Consider the following 17,823-nt stretch of genomic DNA (forward strand, 5'->3'; position numbering starts at 1 on the left):
ACAGTGGAGACATTTGCGCTCCATAACAGATTTCTCTGACATCCAGTCACTTTACTTTTCCCTGGACTGGCGGTAGAGTATGGCCAGTTAGTGGAGGACTTTGGACGGCTCTTCGGCACAGCTCTTCCTGCCTCCTTCGCGGATGTAGTGATAGCTGCAGGAGTCCCAAAGGTACGAGTGGCCGTGAAAGACACAAAGAGCATACCAACCTGGTATAGTGACTTCACAGTGGAGACATTTGCGCTCCATAACAGATTTCTCTGACATCCAGTCACTTTACTTTTCCCTGGACTGGCGGTAGAGTATGGCGAGTTAGTGGAGGACTTTGGACGGCTCTTCGGCACAGTTCTTCCTGCCTCCTTCGCGGATGTAGTGATAGCTGCAGGAGTCCCAAAGGTACGAGTGGCCGTGAAAGACACAAAGAGTATACCAAAGTTCCTGGAGATTGAGGCAGGAGGTCACTCCTTTAGGTAGCACGCCAAAGTGATTAGGCAACCAGGCAGTGCCTGAGCTGCCATGACTTTGGGCATTAGGCAACAGATTGCACGCGTTTCGGAGCCAAGGCGGCTCCGTTGATAGGCCCGCAGAGGTGGATGCTGACGGCTTCACATGGGTCTAGAGATGACAGAGAGGGAGACGGCAAGGGGGGCCGCAGCCAGCTCCTTAGACATAGCCACGATAGTAGGGAGAAGGAGGGCGACCGATGCCCCCCTCGGCAGAGTACTCCGTAGCCCCCCCTACCTACCCCACCCATTTGGACCGCAATCCTCTCCACATCGATCTCCTGCGCCATCGACTACCTCACCAAAGATTCCCCCCCGCCCCCCCCCACCCGCCCCACTGACCTTGGCGCATAGCCCCCCCCTTCCAGGGCCACTACTACCCCCCCACCTGCCCCACTGACTTTGGCGCATAGTCCCCCCCCTTCCAGGGCCACTACCCCCCCCACACACACCCGCCACCTACCTCCGAGCACCCCACCATCCCTTGATCTTCTTCCCCCCCACCACCTCCCCTCCCGAGCACCCCCCCTGATCCGCACCCAATACATGTGATCCGCCCTAAACCCATCCCCCTTCCTTCCACAGGAGGTGATGAGCCACACATGCCTACATCCTCCTCGCACCAGCAGTCTTGCTCTCCCCACACAGCCACTAGCTCATCTGCCTTTGCCGCCCGTTACACTTTCCCGAGACAGGTGCAACTATTACCACAGGAGTTCTTCCGCAATGGCCCGTGGTCCTACCTGAGAGTTGCGGAGTGCGGAGAGTTCCCACTATCTCTAGAGGTGGGGATCTTTGTGGTTCGTAAGTCAAGGAGGGGCAAGATCCATCTACTAGCACCACCGGATGGACCAAACTACGCTTTTTTCTTTCAATCCTCTCACTCAGGGGATTGGACGACGACAGAGATAAAGGAGGAGGTGAAGAATCAGGTGGCGGACCACATTTCCCAGTCGATGGGAGGAGAACTAGCACTGTTTTCATAGCAGTGGCGGGGTTGCATGATGGACATTAACTCGTGGGCTAGTGCCGAGGTCTCACATTTGAGCATCATCTTTTGAGCCCCTCCACAGTGGAGAGCTCTAGTGGATGTGATCGAGTGGCCCCTGGCACAGGCGGCTCGTTTCTACCAGTGTACAGAGTCAGGACTCTCAGCACGGTTGATAGATGCAATGGTAGTACCATTTGGAGCATCTATCACCCCTATGGTCCCGAGGGCCACCATGGGGGACTGGAGCTCGCCGTCTAGATCTGCGGCAAAGCGTACATGCATGCCCCATAGTTCTTCCTCCTCATCAGCAGCTTCCACACTGAATAGATGCATGTTCGGTTAGTCACAGGTTTCCCCATGAGCTTACACCTTGCATCTTGGAATGTGAATAGTCTCCACTACAGTGGGGCACATGGTTCCAGGAAGTTGATTGTTCGGCAGGAGTTGCAGCCGGCCCTTGTGGGATGGATAGACATCCTACTTCTACAGGAGCACAAGCTCACCCCCACCCAAGCCCATCAGGTAGGGAAGGTTCTCCTAGGCAAGTCACACACCTACTGGGAGTATGCCATTGGTGCTCATGGCATGAGTGGAGATGTATGCACCTCTATTGGCCCGAGCCTTACTGCCTGCGTATGAGATCATGGGGCGATTGTGGCAGGGAGGGTTCTATGGGTCAGGTTGGATATTGGGGATTCCTGCCTCGGAGTCCTCAATGTCTACGCCCCCAGTGAGGTCAGGGCACGCAGCAAGTTCTAGGTGGAGATTGCAGCAGGACTTCTAGAGGTGGACTTCTGGATTGTTGGAGGAGACTTTAACAACCTGGAGGCCTTGGAGGACTAGCAAGGTAGACTTAGAAACTACCAGGGCATGGTTGGGGAGGAGCAGGAGGCATGGGAGGTCTTCCTACTGGTAGTAGGAGCTCGGGATGCTTGGAGAGACCCAGCTAAAGGAGGGAAAGGTCGTTGAACTTCTCGTGGGGATACAAGCTGCTAGGCGGAGTCTTGCTGAAGCGGTAGGACAGGTTTTACGTGGGAGAGTGGGGATGCTCTCGTGGAGGCAAGATGGGGCAGTTGGCTGGTACCACTCTATTCGATCACTGCCCGGTCCTCCTGACACTTTATCCCCCAGCATCTTCCCTAGGTACACGATCATGTCGGATCCTTGACTCGATCCACACGAGAGAGGAGATGAAGAGAAAGATTGAGCAGATTTGGACTAGGAAGTGGAGCAAGAGGGATTGGATCATAGAGGAGGTTGCAGAGGTCCTAGCTGAGTCGAGTAGTATCTGCTAGGAGGCAACCCTACAGGCCAGGTAGCAATGCTCGGAGGAGGAGAGAGCACTCCGGTCGGACTTAGCAGCCACGTAGAGATTATTACATGAGACATCATGGGAACCCATTCTCCATGCACAGGAGTGTGTGCACGAGGAACCATCGCCGGCCTAGAGGGCAAGCACTCGGAGTTCTCATTCCGCACCTCAGCAACCTTTTGGGCGCGGAAGGGGGACACGATGTGCAAGGAGTTCTTTCAGGCACACCAGCCCGCATCTCAGGAGAGTAGATACACAGCCTTCGGGATCAGTATGGGAGGATTTGCTCTAGCCTAGAGGAGGTGATGGAGATTGCCACCGATTACTACAAATGCCTTTTCCAGTAGGAGATAGTCTTAGTTAGAGGACAGCGTTGCAGACATTAGGTCTGGGAACACATCCCGTCCCTCGTCACAGAGGAGATGGGATGCTCCCTCCTAGCCCCCTTCACAGAGAAGGAATTAGAGGGTTTCCACACACAGGACGGGCAGAAATGCCCGAGAGAGGATGGCCTCTCTAAGGCCTTCTTCGCACCACCTTTTGGGAGGTAGTGAAGGACCCCTTACTACTGGCTTTTGAGGAGATTTTCAGCTCAGGTCGAATGCCAGGGAGTTTATCGGCAAGTCTTATCAGTCTTCTCCCCAAAGGGGCGAGATCAGTTGGAGAAATCCTAGTGGAGACCGATCACCTTTTTGCCTGTTGCCTATAAGGCATTGGCAAAGATGACTGGTAGGCGACTCCGCCTCGTGCTTCCAGACATCATTCATGACACATAGACATGCTTTGTCTAGGATAGGAGCATCCTAGACAATGTCTTTACCTTCTTTGAGGTGACAGAGTAGGCCCAACACAATGGTTAGGGATTGGCTGTACTACTCCTGGAGTTTGAGAAAGCCTATGATAGGGTGGACTGGGACTTCTTGGAGGGCACCATGGAGAGGTTGGGCTTCCCCCAGCCATGGATTCTTGGGGTCTCTTCACTCTACAGATTGGCTACCAACAGGGTTTTCATAGGTGGTAGGAAAGGGGAGGAGTTTCGGCTGGAGAGATCGGTACGGCAAGGCTGCCCTCTGGCTCCATACGTGTTTCTACTCTTTGCAGAGGCGATGTCTCACTTCCTCAGATCATGTGTGAGTGGGTTACGCGGCCTCCGACTTCCAGTGAGAGAGGAGATAGAGCTGCTAGACTCAGAGTATGCAGATGATACAACACTTTACATGGAGAACAATGAGTTGATGCTAGAGAGAGTGAGACTAGCTCTCGAGGTGTTCTGTACTGCAGCTCAAGCGAAAATCAATTGGGGAAGTCGGTTGGTTTCCTTATACACCTGACATAGAAACATGAAACGGGGAACGAGAACGGGGAATGGGGATGGGGACGGTGATGGGGACGCCAAACCTAGGGAACGGGGACGTGGGAATGGGAACGACATTTAAAAAGTTAAAATTCATGAAAAAAAATTAATATTTCACTCATAATCCATGTGGACTCTGGAGTGTTAAAACCAAGGTATATAATCCACAAGGACAAATCATTTTAAGTTTTAACTTAAAGATATCATGCATCGTTCTAAAACTACTCATTAGAAATTGAATTGCAACTTACAAGGCTCAATAGATAAGCTATTCAATTATAAATAATAAAATGCATAATACATATGCAATAAATGATAAAATAATGAACAATGAACTAAACTTTAAAGTAAGTTAAAAGAACATGCCTATGGTCCCATTGCCAAGAAACTTAAACGATTACAAATATGAAGTCTAATCTTTGAAAGAACATGCTCATTGCCCCAAAAAAGACTATAAATATAAAGTCTAATCTCTAGATTGAAGCAAAATGCGGCATGCCAAAATAACCCAAAGGGCAACTGCAAGGCTGCAAGACTCAAGTACAAATAGGCTATCATATACAATGTACATGTGTCATGTATCATGAGACTCATGATAAGTAAACTAAATCAAAGATCATCATCATGATCTGAGGTTGCTCGATCTACTCCTGAAGTGCCAGCCTCATCATCATATGTACCATGAATTGCTGCATCTCCCTCAACATCAACATGTGTCTCCTCTTCTTGCATCTCCAACTCTATGAATGGATCGGGCTTTGTTGTCATACTGTTCCATAACATCCTCAAATTAGCACTAACGAATAGTAGATCGTTTGCCCTCTCCACATCAAGACAGTTCCTCTTCTCTGAAGCAATGTGAGCATATGTACTCCACAATTGCTCCAAACAAGAGGAGCTAACTGACTGACTCAAAATACGGATGGCTAGTTGCTGCAACTCAGGACCATCTGAACCATAGTCCTTCCACCACGAAGCTGCCCCAATCTTACAGCGATCCTCCTGTGTATCCCCACAGCCAAAAGAACCCCGAAAGGTCCTATAACATAAAAGGTAATCTTTGATCTTTCGTATAGTGCCATGATAAGGCACTAGACGAGACAATATAAGTCTCCATGCATCCATAACCTCAGTGTCATTCTCCTGACCCTTGCCCTGGAACTCAAGATTCACAACAAATGCAGTTGCATGCATGGGTGAGCTATAGGAGTTCCACCTCGTCACAATTAAATGGCGTATCTCCTCATACGCCTCATCATTTGGTGCCAACTCCTGCAACTTTTCATTCAGCCTATCCATAGCCTCATATACCTTGCCAATGCAAGGCTGCATAGCATCCATAACCCTCAATAAATGTACAATAGGTGATACCATAGCATCTTTCCGCTTTACATCATCCCAAAAAGTGAAGTTATTTGCTTTCTCCAAGCATAAGATACGTGTAGGAGTATTTGCCAATGTTGATGAGGTAAACTCATCACTAAGAAATAATTGCCTTAAGGCACCACTGCATTCTCTTAATCTGCCTAGCATCAAGAAGTTAAAGGAAAATCTGGTATCAAAGTAATTTAAAAGTGTCTTCTTTGGTTGTTCAAGCAATGAGCCATACAATATGAAACTGTGATATGCGGATAATATCCTTGGATAATAGCACCTGCTGCCCTATTTGCGGGCTCTCCATCTACAACAAATCCCACAACATGCTCTGGCCCAATAAGCTCAATATCTGTAACCCACTCTGCTGCAAGTACATTTGCTGACTTTTTTGTCCTCGATGTATCAGGTGAAGATATGAAATACATTTCCCCACGAGAATAAGCAACCATACCATGAATGGATCACTTGCGTGTATCACTCCAACCATCAGCAACAATCAAGGAAACTCCATTTTTAGCCCACAAGCTCTTTCTAGTCACTGCTACTTGCTCAAGAAGGCGCTTTTCCTTGTTGAGCAAAGTGGTGTGTAAGGTCCCTGATGATGGAGGTACATACGAAGGGCCATACTCACCAATCTTCTTACACATCAATTTAAAATAATTTGACCTAGCTGCACGAAATTGAATGTGGTCATAATAAAAAAAGCGTGCCGTAGATGTATCCACCTCTTTCTTCTTCTTGGGATCCGAACTAGCATTAAGTGTGGTGCTGTTGATGCCATGGCCGATGCAATGCTTGCAGTAGGTGTGGAGGTAGCACTTCTTGATACCGACTCTGCTCTAGATACATTTGATGGGGATGGTGTCACAAAAGTTGCAGGGTCAACTGCAACACGTCGTGGTCTAGAGAAGGAAGAAGAAAGAAGGAAGAAGGAAGAAGGAAGAAGAGAAGGGAGAAGGAAGAAGAAAGAAGAGAGGTTGGAGGTAGGAGGAGATGAGGGGACTGGCGCTGATTCCGTGTGCCGGGGGACGGTGATTCCGCGTGCCGGGGGGACCGTTCCGGACGTTTCTTGTCACTACGAGACCCGGACTCTAGTATGAAGTGGAGCGTCCACTTGGGATTTAGATGGGTGTACAGAGGGCAAACCATCCGCTATCTAGGTTTCCAGGTGGGACTTGACATCACCCCTGCCCAACAGTTTCTCCCAGTCCTTGACTCTATTCGAAGGAAGCTAACCTATTGGAGTAGTGCTTGCCTCTCCCTAGCAGGCCAAGCCCTAGTGGTCAACCAGAACCTCCTAGTGACGGCTTGGTACATCACCTCATGTTGGTGCTTCTCCTTGTCTTGTGTTGCTTAGCTTTGCCGCCTAGTGCGGAATTTGCTATGGGCCGGGTCGAACGATTCCAGGGACTCTCGGGTCAAGGTGGTGTGGGTGACCATCATCCGGCATTGGTCAGAGAGGGAGAGCTTGGGATCATTGACTTAGAGTATCAGAGTATGGCCCTTTTGGGCAAGCTTGTAGTCTGCGGTCTCACACCAGGAGGGAAGACCTGGAAGGTCCTACTGCAGGAGGGTCTCCAGGAGTGCAGGCTTGGCGGGGATTGGAGACCATCCTTGAGATGGATCTTCACGATGGCCTAGATCACGGCTCCCAGATCCCCCTTCCTATCTAGCTTACTTCGTGTGTGGCAGGGCCTTTGTAAAACCCTAATTCAAAGTCCCCCAGGTTGCCAGGAGGAGATAGACTGTCAGCTGATGATCTGGAACTCCCAGGTCAGAAATTAGGAGGGGGTACAAATCGGCGAGCGCCCCCACATCTAGGGGGTTGGTTGGGAGGCCGGCCTGGCCCGCACCATCAGGACCTGGCGGGTGGTGTACAGGTTGGTGGATGAGGGGGTGTTGCAGCGGGCTTCAGGTTGCCGGAGAGGAGTCGAGTTGAGGAAAAGGGAGATTGACGCAGCAATACCTCAAGAGTGGCTTGGCCCCTCGATAGGAGAGCCGGTAGAGCTCGGGGAGGTATGGGCGGCAAAGTTTTCACCGACATGTATCCCCCTAGAGGTGGCACGTAGAGTGGGTGACGCCCCGCAGGGGACTTTCTTCACCGTTCAAGAGGGGGGGCATCTGGCCCTTGACAAAGGGCAGCAGTATGAGGGGATAGCTGTCCTTTTGTGGAGAACTCGAGTGGTGGGCCTTCAAGGGAAGACATGGCGACTGGACCCCTATGTTTTCTGGAAGGAGCTACGGGAGTGGCGCCTCTCTGGATTTGGGAGGGTAGACCACTTGATGAGTTGGAGTGGGATCCAGGAGAGTGGCTATGGCAAGCCACTACGGTTGCCAAGAAGCCATTGAGGTTCTTGGAGTACATAGCCAGGATTAGCAAACAAGTGCTGATGCAGAAGGACAAGGATTGGGCGTCATCGCGTAGTAGGTATTGGGTGGAGCATAGCATCACGGATGCTTTCCGACGGACTTTTTGGAGCCGCCTATGGGACAGCTGGAGGCCGAGGAGGGTATTATATTTCGTATGGTTGGTGGCACATGGAGGCTTGGCGGTAGGGAGTTGGTTATCCTAGATGTAGAAGGATGGAGGATGTAAATGTTGCACACAACAGCTTTTAGAAACTCCAAAGCATTGGCTCTAGTCGTGTGAGGTGGCGTAGCTAGTGTGGAGAGGAGCATGCCGCATCCTCCGCCGTATAGCACCCAGCCTTGGATGTATCTCATGGGGAGCTTTCTGCTGGTAGGCAGTCAGCTAGGGTCGTCAATCATCTTCTGTATGAGGCTGGGATACAAGACACGATCTTCCTTATTGAGGTTGGGTTGTGCCTCTACCCATCCGACAAGTACTGGAGTCCATAGTAGACCGCTTTGAGGTATGGGAGATTGTAGGAAGTCTCATTGGATGGCATATCTAGAAGGCACGGTGTCAAGAGGTTTTTGGAGGAGAGAGACTTTCGGTATAGGCGACTTTGGCAAAGCTCTGGACCTCCATCATTCACTCCCTTCACGGCCGATGGGATCAGGTGCAAGGTGAGTCTCAAGCTCATCAGGAGCTCCGTCTTCACTTCATGCGCACTTGGGGCTGTTAGGACTTGTTTTTTGTGATGCAGGCAGGCAGCCCCAAATGGCGATACACCCTCCCTCCATGGCTTCTTGCCCCCATCCCCCCTAGACCGCCGTGAGAGGCTTGTATATTTGATATTTTTGTGACTGTGTATCAGCTCTAGCTAGTCTGTTGAGCAGGAGCACCTCTTTGTATTCAGGGTTTTTCTGAAGTAATATAATTAGCCACACTTTATTTGAAAAAAAAAAGAAAGACAAGGTTGGGCAACTTGGACTGAGATGTTCTTCGTGAATAGGGTGTGGATAGTGAAGCTAGAGCAGTTGAAATGTGCAAAAATGAGATTTGCTGAATGGGAGGGCAAGCTGTGTATTTATAGAAAGTTTGGGACCTTTTAAATTAGGGTTTTACATGTGGGACATTTAAACTTTATTGAACCACTCATGATTCAAAAGAATGGTTAAAATTCATTAGTTAATTTGAGTTTTGGGGTTTTTTAATGAAAGCTAATGGTAATTTAGCTCATCGGGTGCTAAGAAGCTTTGAAGATTTCAAAGCTTACTTGGAGTCATAGTTGCTTTGAGTTTTGGAAATGGTGAAACATAAATGCGTTTCGCACAAGGTGGAGTTTTGGCCCGAGGCTAAAACAATGAAATGGAAAAACTGATTTTACATCTATTTTTAAGAATATTTTAATATTAGACATATAAAGAGAAATAATATCATTTGTATGTTAAACCTCTACACTAAATCACTTAACTTCCTCAACAATAGAGTATACGTGTAACATTAGAAGAGATTTGACAAGTATACATGATTCTACCAAAGATTAAAACAGCCATGAGTTTCAAAAACTTTCAAGATCAAGATTTAGAATTCAATATAAAAGATTGTAGTATACCATGGCCGATGAATGATGATGATAGATGTCAAGATTGAAGACTCAATAGTGAATAGCCATGCATCCATATTAAGTTATAGAGACTCAAAAAAGAGAGTACTTAGTAAACAATGCATGACAAATAAATAAACTATGAGGATTCATGTATCATTGTCAAGTGATTGTAGTATCTCATCCAAATGCCAATGTTCCATGAAAATGATAAACTAACAACAAGTCTACAAAGTATAAGTCTATGAATCGTGATCTATCATCTAATGGGGGATGTAGGATTACAAGGCTGTAGATAGTAGTAGATGTGAAAGGAGTGAAGCAAACAATAGCTAAGGAGAGTGATCAGCTAAGAAAGAGGGTGGAGAGCAGACGAAAACAAGTGGAGACAGTGCGCAATGAGGCCAAATGAGCTAGTCATCATGAAATTGGGGTAAAACTGGAGTCAATGGCCATGTGAGGGTCATAATGATCACCGCTATGCTAAGTGTAGATGTTCAAAACCATCTCACTAGGTGGTCCATCATCAATGTCCACACACGTTGAGCTGGCCATCTCAACGCTCCCCCTCAAGTTCATGTGCAAATTTGCAACTCCAAGCATAGTTGCTGGCATTTCGGGCTCCCCAAAACAGAAACGTTTCAGTCCCGAAACGTGTTTCAGGGCAGGTGTGAGTTAGTTATGCACTATTTGACTTAGTAGGCCTCTTTTCCTGATGTTGATCTACGCTCCGTGTGCATTGTATAGTGTGTGGAAGAAGAAAGAAAAAAAACCAGCAAAAAAACATTTTGGGCTCCATCTTTGTTATTGTGCTCGAGTGAGCCTCTTCTCACATGTACTGTGTGTGTTCAGTGTAGTAGTTTGAGCAAATCCTCCCACCATGCAATTCGTGAGAGGATGGTGTTTTGTTAGGCTACCTTAGTAGGGGAGTCCATGAACTTGTCTAATCTGGATCGCAAGAAATTTTGGACTAAGGGGTGTATCTAAGTGACACATGGTGGTGAGAACACTAGCAATCAGCTGTATAGCAAGGCCTTGCCAACAAGACCTGGTTGGCCACTAGAGCTTGGCTCACAAGGGAGAGGTGGGCTGTGCTCTAGTAGGTCAGCTTCCTGCCAGATGGAGTCCAACACTAGCACAATCTGCTGGGCTGCTGTAATATCAGGGTTCCACCTGAAACGGAGGGTATCTATCTGCTGGCTGATCTGAAACCCAAGTGAACCCTTGCTGGAAATGGGGTCTGTAAGGAGACCAACTTTCACCAGTTGATTTTTGCATCTGCTGGAGCTATATAGCAACTTGTTCAAATAGTTAAGAGTCTGATATCTTAGCTCTCTTCAAATCCCAGAATGTTGTAATTTCAGCTAGGTCAATTTTTTTTTGGACATACATGAGGATGATTAAGCACAGATGATTCTGTAGACATTATTACCATTGTCATATCTTGAAAAGCCAACCATTTGATCTTATCCAATGAGTTTCAATATTACGTAACTCTGCAGGATAAACTTCTTTACTTGTCGGTTTATCTACTCTTTAATCTTGCTCAAGATGTGCAAATTGAAAAGAAAATGAGGAAGTTCAATCTGGTGGTATGTTGCCAACCTTATTTTCTCTAATAAGTCTCAACTTACGTTAACTCCACAGGATAAATTTCTTTATTTGTCAGTTTATCTACTTTTAGATATTGTTCGGTTATGCAAACTGAAAATAAAATGAGGTGTTTCAGTCTTGTGGAATGTTGCCAGAGGCGTGTGTAACAGTGAAATTATTCTCGTTGTTTGGTAATCTATTCTTATTATTTGGTATGTGATGATTTAGATTCGTCAGTATGAAATTAGATATTGAGTTTCAGTCTTTATTGCAGGCTTCTTTGAGCAATTTTCTTCATAAGACAAACGTGCTATTGCTAACCATGTAAGATCCTAATTTTCATCCTTCTTCCAATCATGTCATACTGGCCTAGCTTATGTTATACATCGCACAAGCATAGATGTCTTGTTTTCCAGTAGGCCTGACAGAGGTAAATGGTGCGTAAGAGGGTAGGAATTTGATATTAAATCTTGTGCACAATGTATTGCTATACATAGCTTCTCGTAATCAATAATTATCTCAAAGTGAACAGAGTTAATAAGCTGAAGGAACTGAAACAGCTGGGATGTTTGGTATGTAGAAGTCAAATCAGCTAGGTGGATGTGGAGAATAGGCTGATTTTGTTGTTTGATGTGGGGAAGAGCTTGGCTGCCCTCTTTTGACAAAAATAGAGGCTTCCTATTTGTCAAACTGAAAAGTTGCAAAGAGCGCAGGGAACATACAAATTCATCTTACGATCCCCTTCTTCTTTCTCAAAACAACAGAAAATCTCAATAGATTAGCCCGAGACCAGTGTACAAAGCAGTATATTCTGGGAAGCAATGTGTTCCCTCTTTATTGACTAATACATACTGGAGATATGGAAAATTTCAGCCCCTTCTCTTAGTCTAGGGGTTCAAGCTCATTTAATTGATCAGTCTTAATCATGTAAGTCAAATTACTTTGCCACAAAACCTATTTGCTACTCCTCATGCTGAAATGTTAGTTTCTGGGAACCCAAATTATAAATTTGTCATCACACTGCTTGGGACTTGGTCTATTTGTTTTGACCTAAATACCTACTTCTCAACATGTGGGGCATGGATGGCCGTGCAAAGTCTACGATAGCTCTCAAATTGTCCATGTGCACTTTTGGGAATATAGACTTTTGCCTGTTCTATGAAAATTCAAGACCTTACACAGTTGCACAAGCAGTCTATAGAAGTTAGAGTCTTGGGGTCTTCTCATCTTCCTTGATCAAAGTGTTTTACTTGGTGGAAATGAGATTTTGTACAACCACATGAATTTCACTATATTGTATAGCATCAGGAAAAGAGGAATGTTGCATTCCAGACATTTTTCTCAATGAAGAAACTGCACATTTGTTTAATCACTATGGCATCAGATAAAAACGGTGGTGTTTCTTGCATATAGATTTCTTTGTGCCTTGTTTATCCAGAATTTTGTTATTTAATGATTGGTTTGAGTCTAAATGTTTTCTTGACAAACTTGCAATACTAGCTCTTGCAGAACAGTTTTATTCTTGAAGAAATTAAGTGTATTTAAGGAGAACCTAGACGCTATTAAAGAAAGTTCAGTTATCTTTAAGGTTTTACACATTCTGAACTATGACGATCAGGTTACTTCTCTGAACATTCTATATGACTTCAGTTGTTTTGTATAATAGTTTTTGCAACATCATACTAAACAGTCTCCATTCACTCGTGATTTGCAGTCATTGACAGTCTGCACATTGCGACTTCTTCAAAACCTGTCATTTGAGAGAAGTTTGAGAGAAGAAATGGTACAGAACATTCTCAGGTTTTGAAAATAGTTTATTCTGTAGGCAAGTGACATAAGGATTCATCATCACTAGTACAAAACATAATGAAGTTAGTTCTTCTTGACCAATTAATTGACATGAAAGTCAATCTTGATACTTTTGTTCTTTGAAATCAGGTACTTTTCTCAATGCATGCAAATGACTCTTGGTGTGATGAAGTTTTTCCACTAGTCCATTCTTTTCCTCCCAAGAAAAGATACTTCCATTAATTGACCATAAAAATTCATCAAAGGAGACAAAAAGTGAATGCATGAAATAGACTGCACACTTTAAAAGGCAACACCCTGCTAGCCAAGGCTGATTGGTGAGTTCATACAGCAGGGCTACGGGAAATAACCAAAGTGGTTGAATCCTCATTCTCCTGAAGACTGCCATTCTCTCTGGCATTCTCTTATGTGCACATGATCTTGATAGTAAAAATAACTTATGACAATCTACTATGAAGTCAGGTGAAGTCTATAGCAGCAATAGATGAAAATTGATGTGTTTGGAAACTAGCAATGGAATGTGTTGGATCAAACAGTATATGAGTGATATACTGTACAGTGTCTGTTTGAGGACTGCTCCGAAAAGGAAGAACATGTTAGACAGGATTCAGATGTCCCAAACTATGATGAAACCAATTATCGGCTTCTTATTTGGAGGATTCTGGAGGAGCATCCACTGCTGTAAACCCAAAGCCTGAATATGAACTTGTCTTATATCAAAGCCATATACAAGCATTAAAATTCTCTAATTCGGATCCTCTGGGATGAACGATGGATCTTGAAGACCTGAAATGATTGCCTGACTCGACTGCCTCTCACTTCATTCACCTGGCTGTGATCCATCACCCTGCCTGTCCCCTCCTGCACTGGTGCTCTTTGCCCAGGCAGCACCACTGCCTTGCCTGTCTATCCCTTTCTCCCTGCTTTGCAACACCCCTTCTTTCTGAGGCGATGCCTCAACCCTTCCTGTCTTCTTCTGCCATGGCTTACTGCTGCCAGCTCTGCACCAGCGCCGCCCAGCTCTAATCCTGCTGTCCTTGCCACCACCCTCTGTTCTCACTGCTGCCCAGCTGTCTGCTTAGCCTACTGCCCACCATCATCCTGCCCATCCAACTCTAGTGCTTTGTAGCAGCTCACTTCTGTCCAACAGCAACATCCTCAGCTTCCTCTTCCATGGAGCCCTTCTTCACTTCTTCACCGCAGCTCTTCCTTTTCCACCTCCTCCATCTTTCCTCCCAATGGGCACTGAATTTAGCCCAGCCAGCCCTGGCAGCACATACAGTCCAAGACAATTCAGCAAACCAAAGAGTGAGTGAGAGTGTGAGATAAAAGCTGGTCCTAAGGGACTCTAGTGCAGCTCCCTGTACACCCTTGGCTGATGTTTTCCTGCCTAACTGCTTTGTTCCAGACACACGGCTTTTCCTCAGGGGGGATGAGCAATGGCCCTCGTGGTGTTAACCTTTGCTTGCCGGTTGGTTGGAGATTGCCCTCCCTTGTACAACCCATTAGACTCCATCCAGGAGCTTTTACTAGCACCCTAGAGGTGCTTGGGGGTACAGTTAGGTTCTCCCGAGTAGGTGAAAGAAGTATTTGCTAATAGCCCACTCAATATTGGGTCATCGGAAGCTTACTTTGACAGGTGGGTCAAAGGTAGGGACTATTCTTCTTTAGAGACTAGGAGATAGTGTTGCCATCACCATACCATTCTTTGGCCTTCACATCAAAGGTAGGAACTATTCTTCTTTAGAGACTAGGAGATAGTGTTGCCATCACCATATCATTCTTTGGCTTTCACAAGTACTTTACTCCCTTCTTGTCTAGGATCAACAATGCCTTTTGGAGATGTTATCCATAGAGACAGGACCTTTGATGACATGGTTCTGGAGAGTCCCCCTTGATATCCATGGATTAGGGTTATTGTCCCTACTGCTTCTATCCACATCCTCCTTGGGTAATTAGGGTTCCCTCTGTTCATGGAGGACTCTTGGTACAATCAGTCTCCTACTTCTACCTTCTTGGGAAGTGCTTCACATGCAGGATGATTAGGCATCTTGCAGTAGACTACCCTAGGAGGGACTTCTTGCCAGGATGAGGGAAGTGGCAAACCTCAACCACATAGGAGCAAACGAGACACAAGATGTAGTGATAGAGACAGAGAGAGCATGGATAGGATGGTGGTCCTGAGAGAGGAGTGAGAAATCTTAGACTTGCTACTCACGGAGTTGCACAGTTTGCAGCAAGAAGCCTTCAGTCACCCACCCCATTAGTCCACTAAAAGCATCCCATGAGGTTGAGATGTCACAGCCATGTGAGTAGTTATTGATACACCTGTTGCCCAGCTTCCGTAGGGAACCAGATCCCCAACACATCATAGTTACGGATGTTGTCCTAGCCTACACAAGAACCTCCTTGGTCATGAGCCCCAACTCTGCAGCCAAGGCAGTTCTCGGTGAGAGTGGAGAATGCACTTGTTGGTTTTGCCCCAAATGGCTACTGTGACACAAGATAGTTTTGAACCATTGCTAGTCAATCCTTAACCCAGGTTGATGATTGGATAGTTGGTGGAACTTCAACATGGTGGAGGCCTTGGAGCATAGGAAAGGCAAATGCACAAAAGCATTAGAGGAGGAGAGGAGGCTGCATGATAGGATTTCATATTTCAGATCGTAGGGCAAGATCCTTGGTTCATAGTGGAGTTTGGGAGATCTTCAGTTCTCTAGCAGATACAAGGTAGTAGGAGGTAGGGTCCTTTCCAAGATCAACAAACTTTATGTGGATGATTGGGCTTGTGATAGAGGAGACATAGTTGATATCATTCTTGATACCACTGTATGGGACCATTCACTAGTTCAGCTAGCTCTTTTTAAGAGAGTCTAAGGACCCCACTTTAGTGCCAAGATGTCATAGCACTTGTTCTACAATAACAATCTCAAAGTGTTTCTTGCACCAGTTTTGGGGTCTAGACCTTTCTCAGCTGGATAGGGAGTCAGATACTTGGATGAGAGAATGTAGGAGATCAGCTTCTTCTTAAGGGAGGAGTCCATGAGGAGGAGACATGCCCTTCTTGAGAGGGAAAGTACTACTAGAGCATCATTGGCTGTAGTCATAGTTGTCAGGTACGAAAAGTATAGTACGGTATGGTACGATAAAATACGGTACTAAATGGTACCTTAAGATTTTATAAGGTACGGTACAATATTAGTATGAAAAAAAAAAAACTTCATTATTTTGAACTATAGATGATAGAACAGATGTTAAGAGTCTAAATAGCAATGCTATTGGTGTATGTAAGATGAATACTTGAGGGTAACACGCAAAAACCTCTATGGCATATGCTGCATGCGCAACATGTGCTACAACTTACAAGTACATACATAGGAGTGGATACATCATACATGAATGATCATACAAATAAGAGGCATGTATGGTTGAGAGAGAAGGTTGAGAGAGAGAGAGAGAGAGAGAGAGAGAGAGAGAGAGAAGAAAGAAAGAAGTTATATTAACGTCTATAACAGGCCAAGTTGGCCTATGAAACCAAAATGTTGCATACAAAATGTTTGGGAGATTTCAAAAGTCCCAGTGAAGCTAACGTTTATGCTATGTTGAACTAAATTGAGTAGGTACAAAATGATATCTAGACTAGATACAATCTAGAGGTACTCCCAGTGCAGTGTGGAACTGCTCCTAGGGTGTTCATCCTAGGATGTCCCGCATGGGTCGGTCTAACATGGAGAGACTAAAGCGGCGGGGCAGGGCCCACGAAACAAAAAAGAGAGAGAGAGAAGAGAGATGGCGACCAAGGTGCTGTCGTGCTCTGTGTGCAGCCTGTGTGGAGATGATCGCTGCCTAATTGCCTGATTTAGGGCACGATTTCAGCGTTTCTTCCCTGTTCGTGGGCCCTGCAGCCCTACATGAACTGCCTACCGTTCTGGGTATCTGGATTTTGCTGTTGCGGGACCTCCAGGTCTGCTGCGACCCTACTGTGAATCTGCAGGGACGACTTTGTTGAGGAGAGACAAATCGATTGCACCAGATGACCTACGCCAGTGCAGTTCTGCCCTGCCCCTGTGTGAACAGCCTTCTCACTGCCAGTTAGGTACAGACCTGTTGTGCGAGCAGCCCAGACTTCAGCACAATCCCTGTGCGCCCTTCTACAGGTAGTCAGGCATACATTTTGCTGCTTCAGTTCAACACACACTTGGGCAACTTCCTGCAGGGTATAAACGCAGACAGTTACAGGCCCCCAGACTTACAGGCTTAGACCTGCGGTCAAAAGGCTTGCATACAGGAATCTGCAAGGGTAGAGAAATCTGATTGCAAGGACAGATCACGTCAGGTGAGATTTGCAGGCAACTCACAGGCAGCAGGCAGAGAGAGAGAGAGAGAGTTGAAAGTCATATGGCAGCTTCTACTCAGTTGGCGGGATTGTCTCTTCCTTTTGGATAGCACTTCATTTGTCAATCCTTGGCTGATGATAGCTTTATGATTTTGCGTGCGGACAAGGATAATCTTCACAAAGCATTGGATGTTTGGACTCTTTTTGGTCATGCTTTTGGTCTTTGTATCAATGCTTTGAAATCAGCCATTCTCATCAGATTTATAGTCATTGGATTGGTAGGGAATGGTTGTTTCCCGTGGTTCCATTGTCAGGCACCTTGGGTACCCGTTGGGTGTTGATGTTCGGCCGAAGCAACTACTACAGTGGATTTCACAGAAACTCGCAGCTAAGTTTCTGTATTGGAAGTTGCAGGCTTGGCCCTTCCATGTTCGCCTCAAAGTGGCTCAGACAATTATGTTGCCAATGCTCACATATTTCTTGCCACTGCTGCCTTGGACTACTACTACATTGAATGCTCTTACTCAGTACATTCGTTTCATGTTATGGAAGAAGGACTCCTTGCATGCAGGCATTTTATGGATTTCTTGGTCGG

The 17,823-nt window shown here is 46.1% G+C and overlaps 1 protein-coding gene across 6 annotated transcripts in view; it reads left to right on the forward strand.

Moving 5' to 3' along the window:
- LOC148031439 (uncharacterized) overlaps positions 1–17,823 on the forward strand; it is a 291,467-nt gene that overhangs the window by 91,037 nt on the left and 182,607 nt on the right. For 4 of the 6 annotated variants that reach the window (XR_015691896.1, XR_015691898.1, XM_087684974.1 and 1 more), the window contains exons 6-9: positions 10,993–11,082; positions 11,358–11,407; positions 12,593–12,701; positions 12,798–12,866. Coding sequence is in view for 2 of the 6 variants with exons in the window: in XM_087684974.1 (XP_087541100.1) it covers positions 10,993–11,082; positions 11,358–11,407; positions 12,593–12,701; positions 12,798–12,866 (318 nt within the window). In the remaining 4 variants the exon portion in view is untranslated. The remainder of the gene's footprint in view (positions 1–10,992; positions 11,083–11,357; positions 11,408–12,592; positions 12,702–12,797; positions 12,867–17,823) is intronic. The other 2 variants (XR_015691897.1, XR_015691899.1) reach the window with 1 other exon arrangement.

This window comes from Lygodium microphyllum, chromosome 9, assembly GCF_053477565.2.
Source record: "Lygodium microphyllum isolate KBCC chromosome 9, Lygodium_microphyllum_v1.1.10, whole genome shotgun sequence".
Taxonomy (NCBI): domain Eukaryota; kingdom Viridiplantae; phylum Streptophyta; class Polypodiopsida; order Schizaeales; family Lygodiaceae; genus Lygodium; species Lygodium microphyllum.